Here is a 24,773-nt window from a genome sequence, read left to right on the forward strand (position 1 = left end):
GCTACCCTTTAAATAAAGCAAAATAAGTGGGGTTATTAAACAATAATAAACTCTATACCCGGAGCTCCCCTTTAAATACTGAAGCAGCCAAGTCTTACCAATGAGCATGCAGTACAAGAGAAGCTGCCAATGTATAATCTAAGGCTGGGTTAGGAAAAGCTAAAGCTGCAGGAATGACAGCCAACAAACCAACTGATATGACACGTTCAGCTTTCCAGTGAGTTGAACTCATCATACCTACAAAAAAAACATACTATATTAAAAACATCTTGTTAATGTAATGCCAGTGTTTATTTGTGTATAATTTTTGTAAACGATGCTTTTTTTTTTCAATTTTATTGGTTTGAAATGGTTTACCTGCACTGTGTCGTTGAGATGATGTGTGTAGAGTGGTTCCCGTGGCACCAATTGCTGGTAATTTTGAAGTCAGTACCCCTGATTGAACTAAGATACTACGACTCATATGTAGCCCTGAAAATAATCAATATAAGTTTACAATAGGTGGTCTAATGCCTATATATAAAAAATGAGCTAGGCCTACGTGCTACCCTAGCAGCAGCAGGAGGCAGCTGCTGTGTGCCCAGGCCGAGCCTGCTGCCTTGTTTGTCGGTTTGTCAAAATTGCTTTGCACGGCTCGCTCACTCGGGCCTAGCTCTAGCATCATAGCTTCATATCATGGTATTCCAAAACGATAGAAAATATAATAATACTCATTACCCTTTGTACATCCTAAAATTCGGAGCAATGCCATATTTATTAGAGCCTTATATATGAAATTAAACTGATACAAATGCTGATATGAATTCTAGAAACAAACCAACCAAACCGGTCTTACTTATCTACGCCCGGTTGGCCCGGTAGGCGGTACAGACCGGTATCGGGTATCGTCATGAAGGCGCCCGGTATCGTCATGAAAGCGCCCGGTATCGCCTGGTAGAGTTTTATGATATGAAATTATGACACAATCAAGTGAATTTTATTAACAGCCTTATTGGTAAAATTAACTGATATAATTATATTTCTTTCCAGAAAAAAAAGTTAAAATCGGTTAAAATACAACAGAGGGCGGTCTTCAGTTTCGGAATAAACCCAACCAGTATTTTGATAGTTCACATTCAAAATGTATAAAACGTGCAATTAAAAACCTCGATAACATTAAATATAATGTTAGCATGTACTTAATAACATTTTATATCATAAAACCATACCGTGTGATAACGGGCCCTATCGGACGTAGACTAGTATGGCCCACAAACTCCCTCTATAATGTTCTATTTTTGTTTCCTTTTCCCAAAGAAGTTTAAAACATTTTTTTTTTCACGTAACACATATACATTTTAATAACATTTAAATATAATAATTTTTCATCAATTTCAAACTTTAAATTATCATATGAAGAAATAATTATTTTAAGCTTAATTTATGAATAAGAAATTTTCAGTGAGACCTACTTATTTGGTAACCAAAGATGATAACGTTGTTGTATTCATAATTTTAATTAAAGACGTAAAGGTTCCAAGCTACCGTAATGTAGTAAAGATCCACCAACATCTGTTCTAATGTGTGTCACTCAAAGAAAGTTTAGACAGTACGATAGGCATAGCATATGTTTCTGTGAAGTCTTTTGGCAATGTATTTAATTTGATTTCTTCATCTTCATATATGGCCTGATGTGTAGACTTGATGCAAGCAAAAATATTTTAATATCAACGATTATAAGCAACGTCTTAGTTAAGTCGAAGATGCTCTCCAGATGGAATGCCATCCTGAAATAAGTAGTAGTAATTTTGTTTATTTTATTTATTTCATTTATATGTAATTTACTTTCTATGGACCAGAGTTTCCGAAATGAAAAATTGAATGAATGAATGAATAACAAGGAATGAATGTTGTTTGTTCCTTTGTACAGCCAATAGCCTTATATATCTGTGGAATTTTACATAAGATAAGATAAGATAAGATAACTTTTATTGATCCTCAAAAAGGAAATTCATTGCTCGTCATAATAACAAAGAAAACACTATAAAAACAAATAGCATAAAACCATTCATATAAAAACATCTAAAAAATTACAATATAAAATTATCTTCTTGACTGTCTGTTGTACTGGATGATACCGGAGGGAATAAAGGATTTAGCAAATCGATTTGTTTTCACACTGAGGAGCCTCAATCTACCACTTGGATTAAGTTGGTCTATGATCACTTTGTGGAGAGGATGAGAGGCATCCGACTCAATGCGTTCGAAATCTTTCTGGAGGTGTTCTAGGTGCACATCGGAGAAAACGTAGTGGCAATATTACAACATTTTCTTCCTCTCGAATACACGCCTATTAATTATACACACAATACTGTACTATAGACACATTTCTATTTGTAGTATGAATTTATTGACTGCAAATTATCTACAATTTAAGTCTATGTGTTTACAACATAAAAAACGGTTTAAAATATGTATTTATCACTCCCTGAATTTTGTTTGCGTTTATTTTCTAGACGGTATATATTATTATGTTACCATTTTACACACCCCAACCCCATCCCACTAAAAAGTTTCCTGAATTACAATACGTTGTTAGGATCTTGTGTTGCCACTGATAATAGAGAACATATGAGGCCGGCTCTTTGCCAAGGGATTCAGTTACCTTTGGTGTTTCTTGCCAACTTTTTTTTTCTTTTAAAAAATTTCTTGGCAATACAGAATAACTCTAATGGTAGCTTCTTCAAAAGTCTAAAGCTCTATTTACACTATAAAACTAATTTGACAAAAAAAAAGTGTGATGGGCCTAACATATGGTAGTGATATGCCCAAATATGGTAGTGATGATGTCATCATGTCTATATATGGGCACATAAAGTTTGATAGTGTAGATAGAGCAAAAGAAACACCAAGATATACGATGTTTTTCTATTGAAAGTCTTGGCAATGTATTTACAACATTGGCTTCTTTCTCGTATGATAAAAACATGTTGATACAGTTGCTTTTTATGGATATATGCTTATATCTGTGGAATTGTACATCGGAGAAAACGTGGTTGGAAGCACTGCTGACTCCGCCCATTCCGGGAAATTATGAACATCGAAGATCAACGCTCCTAACGTGTTGATACTGATGTTAGTGACTAAAACACATATTAGGTTTAACACAGCTCCAGATTTAACCTGTAAATGAAAATAGAAAATGTTATTGACCATAAGCTAAAATATGGTTCCTCTGACGCCGCAGCGCATGGACGTGAGCGACAGATCACAACTGTCGTTTGTGGTCAACTCATTGCGTTGCGTCGAAATGGAGCCAACCTTTAGGGATATGCTATAGCTGGCCTATCACCTACGGAACATAGTTTTTTTTTTAATGATCACATCGTATAATCGAACTATTATAATCATTACAGTTAAGTACTTACTTAGTCCGGGACATATCCGAACTTATATGACTAAGGTACTAAGTTAAGTACTAAACTAACTTAATACTTACCATGTCCTTAACCCTTAACGCACCATACGAGTACACGATGGCATTTACCGGAGATGCTATCGGTAACATGAACGCATAGCAGCAAGCCATGGCCGATGGGATTATAATGTATATCGGGTTCATTCTAATAGAAACTGCCTGAAATAGATAAAACTTTAATTTTACATTATGATATTAGGAAATATTTAACATTAAGTTCCAACCCTTGGGTATGTTTTTATTTTTAGTTAAGCTTGGTTCCCACTAAAACGTAACGCAAGGACGTAAACGCAACGCAAGCGAATTGACCAATCACAAGCGATGGCTTATTCGCTTGTGATTGCTAACCGTCTATAACTTTGCTTGTCATTGGTTAAAACGCTTGCGTTGCGTTTACGTCATTGCGTTACGTTCTAGTGGGAACCAAGCTTTAGCATGCTAGCGACGCAACGTAACACAATCTACGGAACGAAAAAAAATTCCCTTCCAATAATTATGTTTCCCCCGCCTGCGTGAAATCAAACATGTGATGTTTTCAGCACTGATCATCAGATGCGTAGTCGGTTCCCACTTCACTTGTGATTGCGCAATACAACACTTTGCGTCAATACGTCGTAGTGTTGCGTGACGTTTTGTCACTAGTGGGAACCAAGATTAAGAAATCGTATTACCTACTACGTGATCGTACGGAAAGAAGATGGGATATGGTTGACTTGAGACTAGGGCGGTAAAAAACCAATAATAAAGCACATAAATAAAAATTTGGATAGGGAACTATAACTGAGTAACTCTTTGATTTCAGAAATAATATGCTAATACTATAATAACTTCCTTGGTTATATGAAATAATGTTTCTTACCAATTCGACCAAAAGAGGTAAAAATATGTTTGCGGCAGACATATTATTGATGAAATCCGTTATGACAGCAATGGCGGCAGAACTACATAAAACAATGAGTATTTGATTGATACCTTGTAGTACTTTGAGTTGGTTTCCTATCCAAACAGACAAACCAGAAACCTAACGAACAGAAGAAATTATTTGTTTCCTAAAAATTCCACAGAAATTAAATTGAATTTACAATGTACTAATGTACTGTTAGTGGAATCTTGTTCCATGTTATATATTATCTGCGATATCTAAGATTTATTTATAAAGATTGGTTCCCACTTGGTTGGACGCAACGCAGATGACGTGAGCGCGTCCCAAGTAATTTGACCATTCACGAATCGATGCATCATCCGAATTATCCTTGTGATTGGTGCAACTCACTACGTAGTTGCATTGCATCCAAAGTGGGAATCAAGCTTCAGAAAGAAAGAAAATATTTACATTTGTCGCTTCTGCCATTGAAAACCCAGCACCAATAAACATGAACAAACCCCAGGGCACCTTTCTCACCACAAAGTCCCATGACAATATCGGGTTCCACGCTTTTGATCCACCTAATGATGATAAATACATAATACTTATAAGAGTCTCACATGAGCGCTTCATACATACACAGAGCTTCAATTCTTAGCGCTGCACATTATTACCCCGGTCTTTTTTAGGATCAAACAAGTATGGAAACATACTTCTAATGCGGCTAGTAATATTTGTATTTATGCATCACTACACCCATAGAGTGAAAAATTAGTACCTGATCCAAAAGATCCATTGTAACTTCCAGATTACTGGCAGTTAGTACTTGATTTGACAGTGGATATCGCCTACAGGCAGGAATAAGAGTTCTTATAATATCAAAGTCTTTACCTGACAAACACGGTAGCGTAGAGGGAAAGACAAAAAGACTGAACGTGATAATGAGAACTGGAGTTGTGTCGCTGAGGTAACTGTAAATAATGTAAATATTTATACCGTGAGTTATGTTTCAATTACAGTTGTAGGCCTTCGAGATTTAGCCTAGATCTAATAACTAAGTACCATAATATTCTGGTAGAAATAACAGAGGCATAGACAATGGCGTTTTACTTACCCATCCGGAAATAATTGTCCCCAACCCCAACTTGCCGTACGAGTTAACCAAAATACAATCATCACTACAAAGTGACCTGCAACGGCCATTTCAGAAAACCTTCATTGTCAGGAAAAAACACATAAATAATTAATTAGTTTTTTTTAAATTCTAAATAAGAATCTGCGCTTTTGACAAAATGGCTAATCATTTTCAGTCGATCATGATCAAAATCAATCTGTGTTCACACGCGCCATATTTAAGCGTGCATAGAAAAGCAGCGTTGTATTGATCCGAATCACATGCGTTACAATCGACAAAGTTTGATCAGTCAAACTCACCTCCGTGGCTTCAATCAAATATGTTTCAATGGAGGCAACTACGCGGTGTAACTTTTAACTTCAATATGTTTTAGAAACAAGCGATACAAATACTTTCCTACCGGAAGGACGGTCGAATGTAATTTGTTTGCGTTCAATTGCTTAACTAAGCCAATTGATTGAAATTGATGGTATACTCAGAAGAAAAAAAGAGCGTAGACATAAAGTATAAACATGGAGGAAATGTATAGATATTTCCTCCATGGTATAAGCTTCGATTGGATGTTGTTTACAATACAAGACAATAAATAATATTATATATATATTATATATAATATAATAATATCCGGACACAACGCACAAAAAACTTCATTACTTTCCACGGAGTTTTCAATGATTGGTGAATGATCAGTAACTGAGTTATGATAAGCAAATTGTGAACCTCTATTGGTTTGTGTTACTGGATGTACTATGATGGCCATTGAAAGACTGATTTGTGGACTATGATATATTTTAGTATTACTTGTTTGGACTGTGTTATACTATGTGTTTACATATTTACTATTATATTTATGTCAACTTCATCACTGCTTACTTGATGCAATAAAGGAAATAAATAATAAATATTAACGTATCGTATCATAGAAATAATCTTCAATAATTTGTATCTGGTTCGATATTTTAACTAACAGTAAAGCAATGTGAAAACAATTCTTAAGTTAAGATCAGTTTATACTAGTTAAGATCAGTTGATCATTCATTGTGAACACGCTATTTTAAACACAAATTAAGTAATTTAAAACCAACTGTAGAATGTTGCTTTTACTTTATTGGTCCAAGTGCGGATCAGTTTAGACAAGTTAAAATCAGTTTATACTAGTTAAGATCAGTTTATACTAGTTAAGATCAGTTTAGACTAGTTAAGATCAGTTTACTTTATTGGTCTAAGTGCTTGATATTGTTTCCTAATGATTGCTTGTGTTGAACTAAAGTCGTCTTTCCAAACCACTTTACAGCAACTAAATATCCTTGGACAACATCTTTAAAAACAAAAGTTTAACACATTATTATTACAATATCATTTTCTTGACTGATAGCGCATGATGTTTGTTTTCAGAACGCGCCACGTGTCTAAAGCTCTGTCTACACTATCAAACTTTATGTGAAAAAAATGTGATATGCCCATACATTTTTCTTTTCAAACTAGTTTGATAGTGTAGACAGAGCTTTGAATGAGGGAACAATAGCTTAACATTTATCGAATTTTTCGAAACGAGTTGGTAGAGGTCTAATGTTGTGGGCATTGTATTCAGAAACATAAGCATGCGCAGAATAACTTTTATACTTTGAATCCGAAGCGAGTTGGTACAGGCTTAATGTTATGCGCATTGTACAATCAGAAACATATAAGCATGCGCAGAATAACTTTTAGACTCAATAGCTGTGTGGAAACTTTAATATAAATCATAATCTTACTCGCATCCCACGTAATACATAGACAACCACATCCAGGAGATAAACAAACAGATAATCATTCCAGGCGTTGCAAACAACATCCAAGTTCCGTAGTTTATACCATGTCCTGGACCACAGTAACTGAAAGAGAAATAACATGTTTGTTAAAGAATGCTTTATGAGTACTGTCGATTAAAAAAACCCAAATGGACATTTATTTTTACATCATGCTCAAACGATGTAAATAATAGCAGACAGAACTTGTTCCTTCTTTTTTCTTGGTATTCATATTTGTCCTCAAGCTTAACTGGAAACTGAAGAAATTCGGATTAGACCCACCACTGACCCAGAGCAGCCAGCAGTGCAGCGCCTACCAGATCAGCACACATCGGGAGGCCATCCTTACTCTTTGCGAATAGTGTACCAAATTCTTTAAAGACCACTATGTGTGTGCTTATTCGATCATTCATCATTTTATAAGTACTGTACTAACAAATACAAACGTTGAAAACAAACCTATCTATGAGATTAATTGCAATCACGTTGATCGCTGATCCAGTCAAAGTTCCAGTTCCGCCAATATTGGCAGAGTACGAAATGCAAAGTAACAGTGCTTTTCGTAAGTTTTTAAGACCGTGGGAATTGTCACATAAATCCTTTTGCGAATGTGACAAACTGTAGAAAAAGAACAGAATTGTTGTTTATTTTCTAATTTATATTCTAAAATAAACCTAAAAGTAAATAATGTATATTTTAAGGAAAATATAAAAATTCTATATTGTAAAACAGTCCACTATTACTTAAAACATACGGGTATCATGATTGAAAATGTTCATCTGGTTTGTGGTTTGTAAATATTGAAAATATTCTTTTTTCCAAACCAATAATTAGTAATGACCCTGTCATTAAACAGAATAGGCCCTCTAGAGGACAGTCTGTTTGATGATAGATCGTCATTATTTCTGAAGAAGCTGTCCGATCAGGACACCGAAACTGTCAAGGTTAGTTTTTACTAATTATTGGTTTGGAAAAAAGAATATATTCAATATACGGGTATCAAACAGCATTATGATAATCGTTTTGTTTTGTTTATTTATTCGACCAGCATAAATTCAATACAATATAAATCAATCAAAATAACATTTATTTCTTTCATAAAGAAACATAAATTTAATTTCTTACAATATACAGAAACAAATGAACAAGGCACTGTTTTCAAAAAGCAGAGCTTGTGCTGAAAGTAAGATAATACTCAAAGAATGAAATTTAAAAAAAATAATATTATATCAAAATTAAAAGAGAGATAGATCAAATTTTTTAAAAGATGAAAAATGACGAGAGTAATGATTGTGACAACAGAAAAGGAAATACCCACGTGTTATCGTGCTCATCTTTTTCCTTTTCCTGTGTTGAATTTAGCTCTATATCTTCTTTCTGAAAGATAAATAAAATATATTGTAACCCTATTGTATTGTATCAACATTGAAAATTGCTTATTAATATTATAACATTATTTCCAACATGTCAGTCGATTTCAATCATACATTCCAGTCAGTCAGCAACGAACAATCTGCTAAAGCTATCAAACTAGCATGGCAAAAATAGGTGTGATGTGGCCAAATATGGTAGTGATAATGTGCCCAAATATGGAAGTAATAATAATAATATCATCATGTTTACATCTGCACATTTGTGATGTTTTTATGTTTATTGTAATTTTGACTCTATAGTTCACTATGTCGGTCGGTCGGTCTGTCGGTCTGTCGGTCTGTCGGTCTGTCTGTCGGTCCGGTATCACTATGCATTTTAGCACGCGACTTATGGCTGTTGGCCTTGTTAAGTTATGTGTCTATCTTATTCGTAATCTGTAATTTTTTTATTTATTTTTTTTAATGTGTTGAAAAACCAATAAAACAAACAAACAAACAATATATGGGCACATCGCATTTTTTTGTCACATAAAGTTTAATAATGTAGACAGAGCTTAATCAAAATCACCGATCCGTTTTAAATGAAGGAGAGGAACATGGGATTCGGGAAGCAAATAAATATACACATTAAAACAGTGTGCGTACGAAAAGTATATAAAGAAAACATCCAGTACCCTCCCAGGATCTACTTTACTTACTAGAGCTACTTCCTCAAGTATTGCATGAGCTATCTGAACCATCATTGCAGTTGTTACTATGTTGCTCATCCACATTGATAAGACACAGGATGTCAGCATCATACCTAGGATCAGACTATGGCATAAAGAGTTGAAATAGTAAGGTTGGGTCAAATAAATGGGCATGGCACTATTGCAAAATAGATACTTTTCTTCCTTGTACACGATTGTTCGCTTAGCTGTTATGTCAAGATCTTAATGCTTGGTTCTCACTAACGCAACACAAGAACGTCACGCAACGTAAAAGATTTGACCAATCGCAAGCGATGGATTATTCGCCCTGTCGCTTGTCTTTGGTCAACCGGCTTGCGTTGCGTTTACGTCATTGCGTTGCCTTGATCATCTTATACGAATTTATAGTAAATTTCGAAAGATGAACAGAATTACAAGCATAATCATTTACCATTCGTGTCTGGTGTTTTAAATCTGACCTTTTTTCCCATTTCCATTTTTTATATTATTGCAACGTAGGTGCTTTAACCAATCACAAGCGATAGATTATTTGGACTCTTGCTTGTTATTGGTCAACTGCGTCCTTGCATGGCGTCACTAGTGGGAATCAAGCTTAATTAAGTAACAGTTCTACGTAAAAGTCATATTAAGAATAAATTATGTATTAATAGTGTAATTTGTGATGCTAAACCGTTTTATACTTACAATCTTGGCGATGTGCCAATCAGCATAAGTACGCGCAGAGCAATTCTCTTGTGTAGATTGGTCTTCTCAATGGCAGTAGCAATCATCAAATTACCTAGAACCAACATGGAGACATCTTTCATGTATTGACTGCCAACCTGCTTTGCCGTAAGGACACCGAACATTGGCAGCAGAAGTGCAGGAAGCAGACCAGTAACAGGCAAGGCCACGACTTCAGTCGCCCAGTACAGAGACACCACAAAGATGACGTAAGCCGTGTAAGCTTCCTACAAACAAAAGCGGAAATTTTTCTTTCATGTGGGTGTTAATTTGAAACTTAGAAAGAAATGTTTTAGAGTTTTGTCCGAATTACTTTAAAAACTCTGTCGTATGTGAATGATCATCAAACATCACAGCAGCAGTAAACTTCAAGTGAACTTCTTTGATTGGGCGTCGATTGACGACGCACAACGGCATTCCGACTACGACACATTTGACTGCGGCGCTCTGTGTCAACTCAATGTGCCGCAGCGCATTTAATTGAATAGATGTAAATTTTAACAAATATTGAAAATTACCGATGTCCGAATAATAATTGGAAGTGGTGAAAATAATAGAGGTATTGACAAAAGTATGAGGTATCGTCTGCCATTCCACATCCATCTTGTAAAACCCATGACGTAATTCTTTTTGAGGTAGGCAGTTTTCAGTGGGGCTTCACACAATGTGTTACAGTACTGCAAAATAAAACATTCGATAGAATACATTAAGTTCAGTAGAAAAGTGTTGTAATAGGTATTTGTATTCATACAAAGCAACAGTTTAGTTGACGACACATGACACATTTTATGAGTGTATTATTTACTATTGTGCTACCATATAAAACCACTTATGCACTATCGCTGAGGCGCGCCCATAAATGCATTTGTGTTTGTCTTTTCGCGTTTGTGTTTGTCTTTTCGCGTTTTTGTTTGTCTTTTCCGCGTTTCTGTTTGTCTTTTTGCGTTTCTGTTTGTCCTTTCCGATGAGTATTTGATTTTCCGCATTGTGTTTGTCTAGTCTGGTCCTCTATAACTGTCCCTACAACATGACAGAACAAGAAATTAGACAAACGTCTGTTAATATATTGGGTATAGAATCATAATCAACCACTGGAGCGATATCTTGTTAGGCCTACATGTTAAATTCTTAAGCCTATATTTAACGCAAGTTTGGAAAGTATCCAAACACCGAGTAGTACCAAAAGATTAGTGAGATTTAATATGTGCCGAACGAGCAAAGACCTTAAGCATAGATTAAGAGGTGGTGGTTTAATTGAGAAAATGAATGGAATTGAAATTGTTGAAAATTTTCCAAACCAAGTCTGAACAGTAAGAAGCACGGTCTCAACTTTAGGCCCTATTAGCCAGCACTAACAAAAGGGACTAAATTGCCATAAGAACTTCTCTCAGAAAGATAGCAACTGGAATACGGTGATGAACTCCTTTGAAGTTGTGAACCGTTGACTACAACAAATCACTTTAAACCAAGACTAGATAACTTGTGGACCAAATCGACCTATGAGTAATTCCCATGAAACCGTAAGAGAGTAGGATTCAGACAATTATTATTGTTAGTTCAAAATTTACTCCTCTCTATATGGCCTAGTTATAGATCAAAGAGAATATACCTAGAGATTTTGAGAGGAGCAAAGAAAGCTACGGAAAATCTTCTCAGAGGTCCGATTATGCTTAGTTAATAATAATTATATCAAAATCGTCAAAGTTTCTTGATGACGTCAGTCTTGGTTCATCAATTCTCCCCTCACAAAATAAATTGCGTGTATAATAGATACACAACAAAGGCACGCACGCGCACAAACCTTTATAATTTGCACTTTTATCATTAATATTTTGCTGATTTTTTTTTTCTGTTGCTGTTCGGCGCTTAGAGTCGCCGTCCAACATTTTGCGCTATTTAAATTGTATTTTACCATTATGATATAATCTAAACATTATGAAATACGGTGGTTTTTATAGAACATAATTTCCAGTATTACATTATTATCTAATTAAAACTTACGGTCGTGGTTTGATTTTGATCAGATTGCGCATACTAGTTATACCTCGGTGTTAGCTTGGTTGTCCGACAAACAAAAGAGAATTATGAATCGTCCCTAATCCTAGGCCTATAGGAGATTATTTTTATAAGCATTGAAGTGGATGGTGAGTATAGATGGTGTTTACGTCATATATACATTACAGCCAATCAGCCGGCCTACCGTTTGTTTATTTTTGGAACATTATGGTAATATGGAAGCTGTAAGAAACATTGAACTTTGATGGAAGGTGGTAAATAATATTTATTGAAACTTGATCGATAATTAGGCCTACTTGACACTTGATGCCAGATGTAGGGCTCTGAACTTTTTTTAATAGTTTCATCTCGATCATGGTGCCAAATATAGTAGTTTTGGGCTAACTTGATTATTTGGATTGAGTTGCTGAATTTAAAAATGTATAAATGCTAAGTTTTTTTTACCACTCCTAGCTTAGTCGCCATTAAGTGTTGGATGTATGCCATTTTGTGATTTTCAATTAATTGAACTCAAACGTTAGGCCCAAAAAAAATCAAATCGAGCTGGAAACAACTTCTATGAAACAGATACAGATCTCTTGAGCAGCAACGATGAAGTGCCAACGCCTTAACCTCTACTGATTTCGCATTATATATTCCACAAACTTGTATTTCATGTTCAAACGTAAATATCTCGGATCCACTCGGGTTCTATTGAATCAGTACTGTAGACAATCTGACAATCATGTTTCAAATTATATATAGACCTAGATGTAAATGTGCTATTTTAAGTTTTAAAACTTACCGTCTATAACTCCCGCTGGCCGCAGTGTAATGTCGACTTCACCTATTTATCTAGCGTGGTATTTATTTTTTATATAAGATTATTATAAGTTTATCAATTTTTTGGAATAATCTTCCTAAAAGATACTAGCTGAGTATTAATAGATTCCTTGCATACTTTCTCCGTTCATTGGCTTAAAATATCAAAACATTTTTTTTTAATTGTTGGCACACACACTGGAAACAGTAGTAACAATTCTACTAAAGTTCTAGATGTATGTTAAGCTTGGTTCCCACTAGTGACGCAACGTAAGCAAATGCCCTTCCAATCATTGTGTTTGCCCACGCCAATTATTGGAAGGGCATTTTCTTACGTTGCGTAGATTGCGTTAGTTTGCGTCGCTAGTGGGAACCACGCTTTGAGATGCCTATTAGGCCTTTATAAGTAAAAGTAAATAACCTTACCTTTCTAGTCCGATCGAAAATAATTTACAAATCACGGTAAGTAGCTGGCGTGACGTTTTATGTTGGCCTACTCGTTTAGTGAAATTTATATGCTGGTATTTTAAGTTCGATATACGAAAACGGAATCAATTCGCAATGGTACAAAGTTGATACTCGCACACGCGTCATCACTCGTACGTGCTTATTGCAGTTGTTTTTTATCTTTCATAATAATAACGCATTTTAGCGCATTAAATTAAAAAACAAAAATCAACAAAAGATCGCCTGAAACGTAAGACAAAGACAATCGAACACCTTGTAGGTTGTCTAATTCTTCATAACATGGTTATTCGACACATAAGAATGACAGGAAAAAGGTATAACACAAATTAAAAACTATAAAAATATCTTTATTTGAAACTTAATACACAGTCTACACGTATAGTAAAAAATATAACAAAAATATACAAACATCAGAAAATCACGGCTCAACTCGGAATGCATGTACAGAATAAGTATCATTATACACATTTGCACATTATAAGTGTAATAAGTATCAACCTACTAATGTACTTTACAATATATCTATTTATTATGGTATGCTAGTATATATAAAACCTATAGAATTAAGACGCACTACCATTTGCGTAAATCAACTTCCACCATAAAAAAATGTTAACAAAATGTTGTATTTGCCAATAATTTGGAAAATGAAATCTGTGGGTAGATTATCATGACGTCAAATTTGTAAATCGGAAGTGTCGATTTTGAGTTTTATCACCGCCTATAAATTTATCAAATCAAACATTAATCAACAAAATGTATTATAAAACTTTATGTCAGTACGTGAGTAGGTTTGCACGTTGAATACAAGCATTAACCTCTGTCTACACTAGTTAGACAGAGCTTTAAGCATATGTGACTGGGCTGCTGTTTTGAGCAGATAATCAGCAGAACTAGCTAGCTCCTAAAACCTCTCACTATTAATATGCAAGGAGTAGTGGTAGTGGATCACATGCAAATACATTTCTTTTTCCTTGGGTGGTTAAGACTTTTTCAACTATTCAAAATTATATTCTAAAGCCCTGTCTGCACTATCAAACTTTATATGTGACAAAAAATGTGATGTGCCCATAATGGACATGATGTCATATCACTACCATATTTGGGCATATCACACTTTTTTTGTCAAACTAGTTTAATAGTGTAGACAGAACGTTGTTTAATTAAAATACACAAGTATTTGTGGGAAGGCTCAGATATACATATTGCCTCATTTATTTACTTAGATATTATTTTTGTCACCATTGGTCACGGCAGCTGCTCGTTCCCCTTTAGCCTGCGGTGGACGAGGTGGAGGGTTCATCGGTGGCTGCTGAGTCAAAGTCTTCTGTCGTGCGAGGGCGCTTGCACTTTCTGGTTTCCATTCCTCGTTACCAATAGCTGCCACAAAATACATAACAGATCCAAAAAATAACGACACTCCACTCATTATAGTTGGTAAACAAAACACAGTTGGCACAGACATTCTGAAATAATAAAAACATTTTTTCCATTTATAGTACTTATTTTTTGTTGTACATTTATGACCACATTTGAACAGCAGACCCTGAGGCTGAAGGCAAACTACCAAACTACACTGCCATCTTAAACCACTAAACTACTACGGTAGAAACACCATTGGAATTCCTCTATCAAGGGGACACTTTTCTCTCAAATAAATGAGGAGAAATATATATCTGAACACTATAGTCAACACTAATCAGTGGATATCCGTATTAAAGGTACACGTTGTTGGGTCACCTTAATAGGGATTTACTTTTTTACTACTTTATTTCCTGGTAATTTGAAAAAAACATGATCAGATAGAGCATTGAACATAGAAACCCGAGATCGACAGGAAAGGCACTAATCTACAGTGCCATTATCTTTAAGGTTTATGAATGAACTGTAATACTGTTATATATTGCTGAGTCAGGATGAATAACAATATAATAGTGACATTAAATAAAGGAGGATGTTAAACAATTTCCTGGTGAAAGACCTCTGAAAACAAAGCAATGTTATAACATATGCAGAGAATTTCCTTACAAAACACTGTTTAGTATACTGTAGTCTGGCTTCCAGACAAAGTTTTGACTTAATATTAGTAAAAAGATAAATATTTTGGCACAGTGGTGTTTCGTGCATATACTACTTGAGCTTGTAAACTGTATGTTCAGACAAAAATCGAAACATTGACTAGTGGACTAACATAAAAGAGAGAATAAATACAGACTTGGGGGTAATGTTAAAAAAGTATAATGGATTTTTAGAAACACAAACCAGCTAATTCATTAATTGAAATCCTAACATCCTTGTAAACTTATATAAAATCAGAGTTGTAATAATTGCAACATGTCAGTAAACCAAGGAATTGCTATACTACAGTAGTAGGCTAGTGTGTTATCATTATTGACATAATTTCATCAAACATCCACATACAGCACAACTCTTCTTAAAAAAATTTTTTCAATCTTCTATCAACTAAAAGTCGTAGTTAGTCATGTCTCGGTCACATTCTATGGTCACCGTACAGATAAGCTACTACATCAGTACTTTTATGAATGGATGACTAGTTGGTGACAAGAACGCTAGTTGGTCATACCCAGTACCGTTTTGATTTTACGATCATTCGGGAAACCACCTCACGACGAAATGATTTAAATATTGTAAATGGAATTTTACTTACAGTAAATATAGAACAAATCGAATAAAATAATTTCTACCAAGAGGGCCTAAGAAATCAACAATTGGTGAGATTTTATCCTGGAATCTGAAAAAAGAAAATATATTTTATTTATAATTTCTGATGATTTTCTATATATAAATAATACTTTAGTTAAAATCATCATTCATCCAACAACCATGCTTTTTAAAAATATTATTTGTACCACTTAATTTTAAAGAAATACTTTGTGCATCCATGTACCTTCTTGGAACTACTTTTCCATTTATTCTTGTTCCTCTTGGATATTCCAATAGCGTCACAAATACACCAGCAGCTCTAACCAGATAAAATGTTAAGTAGAATACTTAAATCTATCTACTGTAGCACCTACTAGGGGTGAGAGTGAGTGGGTGGCCAAGCAGTGGAACCGTAATTACGTAGCCATAGCATCGGCAGGGGTTCGAGGCTCACTCACTCCATGGTTCTGGGATAAGGACTATAAACCGTAGGTCCAGTGTACACAACTAGCCCGTGTGCACTTTAAAGAGACAAGTAGGGGGTTACCCCGGTGTACTGTATTAGTACATCACAGCCACTGATCACCAAATGGGTCTGGGAGACCAGTCTTTGACTGAAGAGGTTACCCAGTATAAATATATATTTCAATCAATTCTACTTCCAAAATAAATTATCTTCAGAATGAATAAAATTGAGGTGGAAAGAGACATCCGTTTGCTCATACAAATTGTGTTAAATTTTCAGTTTTTATTGAGTTTGTGTTTTTATTGAGTTTGTGGATGTGATGAATTAGTTATAGATTTTAAACATTTATTAAGAGTCTTAAATATTTATATGCAAGTCATCAAATATATGGACATACAAATTAGACAAAGTGCATAAGACACAAACACACGGGCAATCTGAAAGGCAGAAATTTCAACAAAACAGTTCAGCTCAAGGAAAGATAAGAATCAATTTCTTTACAAAAACAAGTATTTTTCTCCAAACACAAAGGATACATGCTATAATATGCGAATTCCTTTCCAGAAAAATCAAATGCACCTACAATTCCACCCATCACCAAAACTGTAAAAAACCATATAAATTAAAATGTGTTTATTGCAAAATGATATACAAAAGAACATACAAATATAAAGGTATTCATTCTTTAAACAGCCAATTACCATTACCAGAGTCTAGGCCTACCATACTTACGGATTCCACTGACAAATGCGTGCTCATTGGCCCACATAGCCCACTCCCATTTCATCATTCCCCCCATCTTTTTCTGTAAACTGACCGAGAAACTCAACTAAAAAGTTAAAACTAAGAACACTATTAGAAGGCAGCAATTTATGTTTTGGTGAAAGTACGTTCTCCGGACTGTCGTGTACTATTAATGCTAGCTAACAGCAACATAAAAAGTAACAACAGCTTAGAAAAACGTAATCTTTTCCTGAAGATTACTCTATTGTATTGATTGTATTGAACACAAATCCTCCTACTTCCGCGTTCCAGTTTTGACCTTTGACCGTATCAGAGCATTTAAATCTATCCAGACGGTTCCATTCTAGATAGGAGAATAATATACTAAATAAGCCAATTGTGGATAACTAATGGATTAGTAAAACTAATTATATCTGATAGGATAAATACAAAATTATATGTACTTATAAAATAAATATAATGTTGACTGTTTTTTTTTGTGTATAATGTATAGGCAAATGTGTTTGTTTCATGAGTCTTTATATTATGCATTGGACTAGTCTAAAAAGCACGTGACCGACTCGCGCGAACTTTGGGATAACAAAACACAAGTTGACGAGAGTATAGGAAGTGTTGCACAAAATGGCTCAATCTAAAGTCACGTTTTACTATGGATCACGAAAGAGATCCGTCGATATCCAACCATCAAAACGTAGAAAGGTTATCCAGTCCAATACTATATCTGAGAATTCGCCAGTATTTGATGAGGACGTAATAAGTAAACCGGTGTTTACGTTCGAAAACAAAAAGTCAGCCACACTTCAGTTTGAGGCCGGAGAAAGCAAATCAACCGTGGCAGTAGAACCAGCTGCGACGGGGGTCTCCACCCGGTCAAGACGGTCTACAAGAAAGAAGTCATCAACATCAACAAGTCGTCAACAAACAAGAAGGAAGAAAGGAGAAAACACCAAAAATGCTTCAATAAAAGATTTTATGTCTGTCGTAACCGATTTAAAATCATCTAGCGATATTGAACTCAGATTATCGGATTCTGGTTCCGATGCTTCCGGTCCAACATTTGAAATAACCGAAGCCAAAGATGATCACGGTGTTCCTCGTACACCTCCCACTACACCGACTAAAAGAGGGAAAAGGTTAACGGCGCCAGTTGCTAATAAGAGAAGCAAGACGAATTCGAAAGAAGTAACAACCGTGATTGAGAAAGAAGACTCGGCCGAAGATGTCCAATCAAGAACGTATCGTATTGCGGGAAGGAAATCGGCAAAGAAATGTTTGGATGGAGCTCTTGCAAAATTCTCACTTGAGAGCCAGTCTTCTGAATTGCAGAAGGTACAGTAAAAAACGTACACGTATCTTCTTCACAGTCATCATTGGTCCATGATAATTGCAGTACCTTCCAGCTACCCCAATTTCATACTGGATTTTTTTAAACAAAATGTACTTGTGTCAATTGTATGACACACTATACCACCACAGGAGAGGTGCGTCATTTGCCTTATGAATACGACGCAGCACCCCTGCGCCAAACAAGTGACTTACCATTAGGTGACCATGACGCACCCATTTTAACACATTGTGACCATGTTGTTCATGATATGGTGGGTGGTACAGCGTGACAAACATTGCATCATGCAATTGACAAGTGCATTAAACCGCATTCATTTTTTTATTTTATTTTTTATTTTTATTTTATTCAATTAAAACCAACAGCGATAAATACCGCCACTAACAGGTTTAAAACATAAAACAATACAACACCAAAAACGGTTAACAATAAAATACAGATAAAATATATAAATATATATATAAAACATAGATTGGCATGCCATAAAAAATTTCAATTAAAACAGGTTATGCAGACTGTTCAAGAAGTGAACACATCATCGTCCTCTTAAAATAACCAAGTCTATCATTAAAAATATCGATATGATTGCTATTTAGATTATTAAATGTATAAGGTAGTCTATGAAAAAGTCCCCTCTTAGTACAGTCGACACGGCTAAAATTTGCAACAATATGTCAAAGTTCCTTTAATCTCCAGTACTGCATCATGTTAACCATCCCTCTTAGTTCTATTTGAACAAATAAACCCTTTTTTAAGTTTAAAATTTTAATGTACAGTATTTGTATTCTATTACATGTTTTTAGTCTGGGGATGTACAGACTCCACTTTCTACCAACTCCAAATCATTGCGGATGAAGACACCAATGAAAGACAAAGTTGAAGATATGATCAAGAAAATTGCTGTAACGAAGAAGGCAACTGTTGTTAAAAGTGATACAAAGGTATAATTTCATTCTGTCACGGACGTTTAATTCTACCGTAAACCATATTAAAAAATTCAAAATAAAAAAAATGTTCTTTTCTAAAGGCTACCAATAAATCATCAACCGAAGTTATGCGTGAAAAACTTGCGCAATGTGGGAAGTTGGAGGAGCTGCAGAAAAGGTTAGCAGCAGTGAGACAAGAAACGCAGAAAATGAAAGAGAAAGATGCTGAAAAAACGCAAAAGAAGCAAGCGCCAAAGAAAGCTGCTGAAACAAAAACGTAATTGTCTGGTTGTTTCTATTAATTTACAGTTAACTCTCCCAATACCTTTGGGCTGGCCTAATATATCTGGTTTTCTGGAAAGTTTGATATTTGGAATGTGTTTCTAATGGTGAATTTGGGACCTCAAGAAAAGTCTGATTTTGGAAGAGTTTCCGGTTTTCAGATAGTCTGGTATTGAGAGAGTCGACTATATTTAAAGAGTGCATTACATATTAAATGTAGATGAATCCATAATGACAAAACTCTTTAAAACCATATAATTACATTATGTTTAATGTTCTCCACAGGATGCCAGCATTTGAGAAGTATCATTCTCTTGCAACGACGCCGCCTCCAGCTACTCTTGCTCTGCCATATCGCTACAAACTGCTGCAAGAGATGTTCCGCAGTATGGACACAATCGTTAGTATGTTGCATAACCGATCGGAGCAGTGCACATTCAAGAAGTTAAAGGAAGCAGTACAAGAAATGTGCCGCAAGTATGTACAGTAGAACCTGTGTTTTACGTACCCTGATTTTACGTTCCCTCGATTTTACGTACGCTTAAAATAACCGATGACGTCATCATTTTCTTATATTGAGGGCGCAATTTAACAACAACAAAGCACATACACAAAGCCACAATCATGGCTGTGTGAGGAATTCTGCTGTGTGTGGGACAAGCTACGCACGCGCATTCCCCTAAAGCAGCGACTGTTTTTATTGATAGAAAACAATTATATTTTACACTTTATTTAAACATCGCACAGCCTGTATATACTGTACTTTGCTAGTTAGGCCTCACATCTTGCTAGGCCTGCTAGCCTAGCCTTAATAGCCTAGGCCTAGCTAGCTAGTGACCACCTCAGCCAGCCTGCATACTGTACAGAAGAAGTAGGCAAATACGGCTAGCTACAATCTCTACGTATTTGGGGTCAATTTAAGGTCAACCTTGATTTTACGAATCCCTTGTTTTACGTACGCCTTTCGGTCCCGTACCGTACGTAAAATGGAGGTTCTACTGTACCTTTTTTGAATATATAGCAAGATGCTGTTAGGCTTTAACCATTGTTTTTAATAAGTTAAAACCTATTGAAATGTTGTAAAGTTATTTTTGTTTCCCAATTTCTGTAATAGAACATTCCAGTTGCAACACATTGGAAAGATCAAGAAGGTGTATTCTTCAGCGTATAACTTTAGTCAGCGTAAAAACTCGCTCCAGCAACAACGGGATAAGAATAAGGGAGATGGTGACTATCAGCTTCATGTTGATCCTAATGTTACCTTGCAAGAAAGTGGTACGTTCCATTTATTTTGAATGAGTATTGCACCATCTAATATCACTAAAGCGTGGTTCCCACTAGCGACGCAACGCAAGGACGTAACGCAGCGCAAGTGAATTGACCAATCACAAGTGATGGCTTATTCGCTTGTGATTGCTAACTGTCTATAACTTTGCTTGTCATTGGTTAAAAGGCTTGCGTTGCGTTTACGTCCTTGCGTTACGTTCTAATGGGAACCACGCTTAAAAAACAATTTGCGAGTTAGAGATCAAAATCACATTGTTTGTATAAATATGCACATAGTGTAACGATCTGCTTTCTATTTAAGGTGGAACCGTGACCAAATCTGGACAGCCGCGTTTTATAGCTTCAGCGTTGATCGAACGAAGAAATGTTTTTCACAACAACTTGGTCAATATTGTCAAAGAACATCATAGGGTGAGTGTGAAAGGTTATACTATTCAGAATTATAAAGCTCTCTCTACATTATCAAACTAGCTTGACAAAAAAGTGTGATGTGTTCAAATATGGTAGTGATATGCCCAATATGGTAGTGATATGACATCATCATGTCCATATATGAGAACATTACTTTTTTGTCATGTAAAGTTTGTAGACAGGGCTTAAGTTATAATATGAGTAAATGTAGATAAAGAATGTCAAAGGAAGAAAAACAATGAATTTGCCTAGAATTGTGTTCATTTTTATTCTTCAGTGTTCCAACTAATTGAATATTGTTTTTTCTTTCACTTTAGGCGTTTCTCTCGAAGCTTCCGCAACCAATAACTGTTCCTGATAAGCAGCTCAAGAGATGGCATCCCAAGTTTCCTCTGGATCAAGTTCCTGACATTGAACCAGAAGATCTTCCCCAGCCACCAAATGTTCTCAAGTATCATTCAGCCAAAGATGTTCTTGACAAAGCTAAAGATATGATGTCTCCACGTGTCGCCAGAGCTTTACATCTTGTGGCAGAGAACTCGGACAAAATCAAGAATGATATCAACAAACAAAAGGGGAGTGATAAGCCGTCAACATCAAAAAGCACAGATGTAAAAGGAGTCTCTAAATCGCTATTAGATAGGGTAAAGTTGCCAGGACATATGTCCAGTGTTTGATTTAGTACAGGTCCTCTGGCCAGTTGCCATGAAAAAAATAACATGCCTGTATCTAATACAGAAAGGATGATTGACCAGCAAGTCTGTTGATCCCCTTTTTCACACCGATTAATAATTTAATTCCAATTTAATTGGACAATTTTTATTCTTTGGTCAAGGTGAAAAGGTTACTTAAATTTAATGATCCTTTCTGGCATTACAAAGCTTAGTAAATTTTATACAGAAAAACATGGATTATATTAGTGTATTAATAATAAATATATGTTTGTAGATACGAGCGAAAGAAGCCAAAAAGATCGAGCAACTACTTCTAAGGGATCCGAAGGAAGACAAGAGATTATCAATGCTGGAAAGACTACCTGAAATGTGTGCTATCATCAGAAAGTATCCTTTTAAATAATTACAATATGTATTGTTCTTAAACGTATTAGAGTTAAGGTGCTATTTGCCATTGTCGTCAGATCGTTGTGTTGCACGTGGGTTGTATATGCATATTTTCTGATTTCAGGAGTAGCATTGATATTTTATTTATATGACTGCGTCTTTTATTGTTTTTTTGTACAGATTGAAAAATATGCATCTCCCGTGTACATGTGGTGTATGTGGAAATAAAAAGAACAATTGAATTGAACTCTTATTGTTTGCATTTCCCGTAAGTTTATCCTCTTACAGGACGGCCCGCAGACTAACACACATTTATTCAAATTATGTTTGTTTCTTTAACCATAATTTCAGTTTCTTTCTATCTGAGAAGAAAGCAGCTTTACTTGTAGATTCTGCTATCAGTACATTGAGGGAAAGCAGCAGATCAAGCCTTTCACAAGGTAGTAACCCTAGTCACTGTTGGTGTGGGCCAACAATGGGAAACTTTCAGATTTGAATACAGTAAAATAGACCTTTATTCAGGGGAGAGTTGCGCCCCTTTAAAAGGTTCTCCTTAAGAGGGGTTCTAACACTAATCATTAAAGGGACACTTGGGTTTGAAGGTGTCCCCTTAATAGGGGTTCTAACACTAAACATTAAAGGGACATTTAGGTTCTGGAGGTGTCTCCTTAATAGGGGTTCTAACACTAAACATTAAAGGGACACTTGGGTTTGAAGGTGTCCCCTTAATAGGGGTTCTAACACTCATCATTAAAGGGACACTTAGGTTCTGAAGGTGTCTCCTTAATAGGGGTTCTAACACTCATCATTAAAGGGACACTTAGGTTCTGGAGGTGTCTCCTTAATAGGGGTTCTAACACTAATCATTAAAGGGACACTTAGGTGCTGAAGGTGTCTCCTTAATAGGGGTTCTAACACTATTCATTAAAGGGACACTTAGGTTCTGAAGGTGTCTCCTTAATAGGGGTTCTAACACTATTCATTAAAGGGACACTTAGGTTCTGAAGGTGTCTCCTTAATAGGGGTTCTAACACTATTCATTAAAGGGACACTTAGGTTCTGAAGGTGTCTCCTTAATAGGGGTTCTAACACTAAACATTAAAGGGACACTTAGGTGCTGAAGGTGTCTCCTTAATAGGGGTTCTAACACTAATCATTAAAGGGACACTTAGGTTCTGAAGGTGTCTCCTTAATAGGGGTTCTAACACTAAACATTAAAGGGACATTTAGGTTCTGAAGGTGTCTCCTTAATAGGGATTCTAACACTAATCATTAAAGGGACACTTAGGTTCTGAAGGTGTCTCCTTAATAGGGGTTCTAACACTAAACATTAAAGGGACATTTAGGTTCTGAAGGTGTCTCCTTAATAGGGGTTCTAACACTAATCATTAAAGGGACAATTGGGTTCTGAAGGTGTCTCCTTAATAGGGGTTCTAACACCAATCATAAAAAGTACATTTAGGTTCTGGAATACGAGTTCTATAGTAAAGTTCATAGCAAGGTTATCTTGGCATTAAGTACACACTTAAAATTTACCACAAAATATTGACCCAGATTTAACATCAATCTAAATAATGTTAACATGTGGGTATGGTTACATGTATAATTGATGCTGGCCAAGTGCCACATAATATGCAATTTCCTTGTAATAATTTACATTAATAATTACAGTACAGTACTGGCCAAATGCCATGTGATGTACCAGTAACTCAAACTGCCCGTCTTTTTTGGCCAACCTCTACCATTAAACAAATTCAAATAAATATTTTTTTTGTTTTCTTTTAGTGGATGCGGAAGAACATATAAACTTGCTAATGGAGGTTTTACCAGAGTGGATAAAAGTTGTCAATTTACGCAACGAGAAATACCTTAAAATTGACAAGAAGAAAGAACTGAAGCAAGTTAACGCAAAACTGACGCAGCTGATCAACGAAAGCCGATAGCAAGTTTCATCATTGTATACAATATGTGATAGTTCCAGAAAGCGTTAGACACTTTGATGTGCAACTGGTTGTTGTTCTTTTACATTTACATACGCAAATCAACAAGTGTTATTTAAATTAACATATAATTCAACTAATTGCATTCTTCTGAATGTCATAATACAGTACTTCTTGTTTTTAGTATTTTTATAAACTAATGTTTGATGTTGTAAGATTTATAAATAACTAATTTTAAAAATTGTAATATTAGTATTTTTGTATTTGTCCAGTCTTGCGCAATAAGTGTTTTTGTAATATTAATTAGTT

At 35.4% G+C, this 24,773-nt stretch overlaps 5 protein-coding genes across 6 annotated transcripts in view; 1 reads left to right on the plus strand and 4 right to left on the minus strand.

Annotated features, from left to right (window-relative positions):
- LOC140056285 (succinate dehydrogenase [ubiquinone] cytochrome b small subunit A, mitochondrial-like) overlaps positions 1-24,773 on the minus strand; it is a 69,764-nt gene that overhangs the window by 1,090 nt on the left and 43,901 nt on the right. The window contains exons 1-3 of one of the 2 annotated variants that reach the window (XM_072101609.1): positions 718-843; positions 358-471; positions 99-237 (exon numbers count right to left, since the gene is read on the minus strand). In XM_072101609.1, the coding sequence (XP_071957710.1) occupies positions 99-237; positions 358-471; positions 718-751 (287 nt within the window). In that variant the 5' untranslated portion in view covers positions 752-843. Of the gene's footprint in view, positions 1-98; positions 238-357; positions 472-717; positions 844-24,773 lie in introns of those variants that run through there. The other variant, XM_072101610.1, reaches the window with a different exon arrangement.
- On the minus strand, positions 2,986-6,571 carry LOC140057742 (Na(+)/dicarboxylate cotransporter 3-like). The gene is made up of 7 exons (XM_072103463.1): positions 6,562-6,571; positions 5,437-5,535; positions 5,214-5,293; positions 4,791-4,903; positions 4,317-4,478; positions 3,479-3,616; positions 2,986-3,162 (listed from the first exon to the last, which is right to left on the minus strand). Exons 2-7 carry the CDS (start codon positions 5,523-5,525, stop codon positions 2,986-2,988), a joined length of 759 nt encoding a protein of 252 aa, XP_071959564.1. The 5' UTR covers positions 5,526-5,535; positions 6,562-6,571.
- LOC140057743 (solute carrier family 13 member 1-like) lies at positions 6,667-13,304 on the minus strand. The gene is made up of 8 exons (XM_072103464.1): positions 13,297-13,304; positions 10,572-10,730; positions 10,015-10,280; positions 9,319-9,433; positions 8,566-8,624; positions 7,707-7,865; positions 7,212-7,331; positions 6,667-6,775 (listed from the first exon to the last, which is right to left on the minus strand). The coding sequence occupies exons 2-8, from the start codon at positions 10,668-10,670 to the stop codon at positions 6,667-6,669; spliced, it is 927 nt and encodes a 308-aa protein (XP_071959565.1). The 5' UTR covers positions 10,671-10,730; positions 13,297-13,304.
- LOC140056504 (cytochrome b-245 light chain-like) lies at positions 13,679-17,483 on the minus strand. The gene is made up of 5 exons (XM_072101890.1): positions 17,201-17,483; positions 17,005-17,071; positions 16,247-16,321; positions 16,007-16,090; positions 13,679-14,804 (listed from the first exon to the last, which is right to left on the minus strand). The coding sequence occupies exons 1-5, from the start codon at positions 17,265-17,267 to the stop codon at positions 14,561-14,563; spliced, it is 537 nt and encodes a 178-aa protein (XP_071957991.1). The 5' UTR covers positions 17,268-17,483; the 3' UTR covers positions 13,679-14,560.
- LOC140056502 (DNA replication factor Cdt1-like) lies at positions 17,808-24,724 on the plus strand. The gene is made up of 10 exons (XM_072101889.1): positions 17,808-18,541; positions 19,361-19,498; positions 19,585-19,760; positions 20,051-20,242; positions 20,880-21,040; positions 21,354-21,463; positions 21,781-22,107; positions 22,412-22,524; positions 22,876-22,964; positions 24,310-24,724. The coding sequence occupies exons 1-10, from the start codon at positions 17,834-17,836 to the stop codon at positions 24,465-24,467; spliced, it is 2,172 nt and encodes a 723-aa protein (XP_071957990.1). The 5' UTR covers positions 17,808-17,833; the 3' UTR covers positions 24,468-24,724.

This window comes from Antedon mediterranea, chromosome 8 (genome assembly GCF_964355755.1).
Source record: "Antedon mediterranea chromosome 8, ecAntMedi1.1, whole genome shotgun sequence".
Classification (NCBI taxonomy): Eukaryota; Metazoa; Echinodermata; class Crinoidea; order Comatulida; family Antedonidae; genus Antedon; species Antedon mediterranea.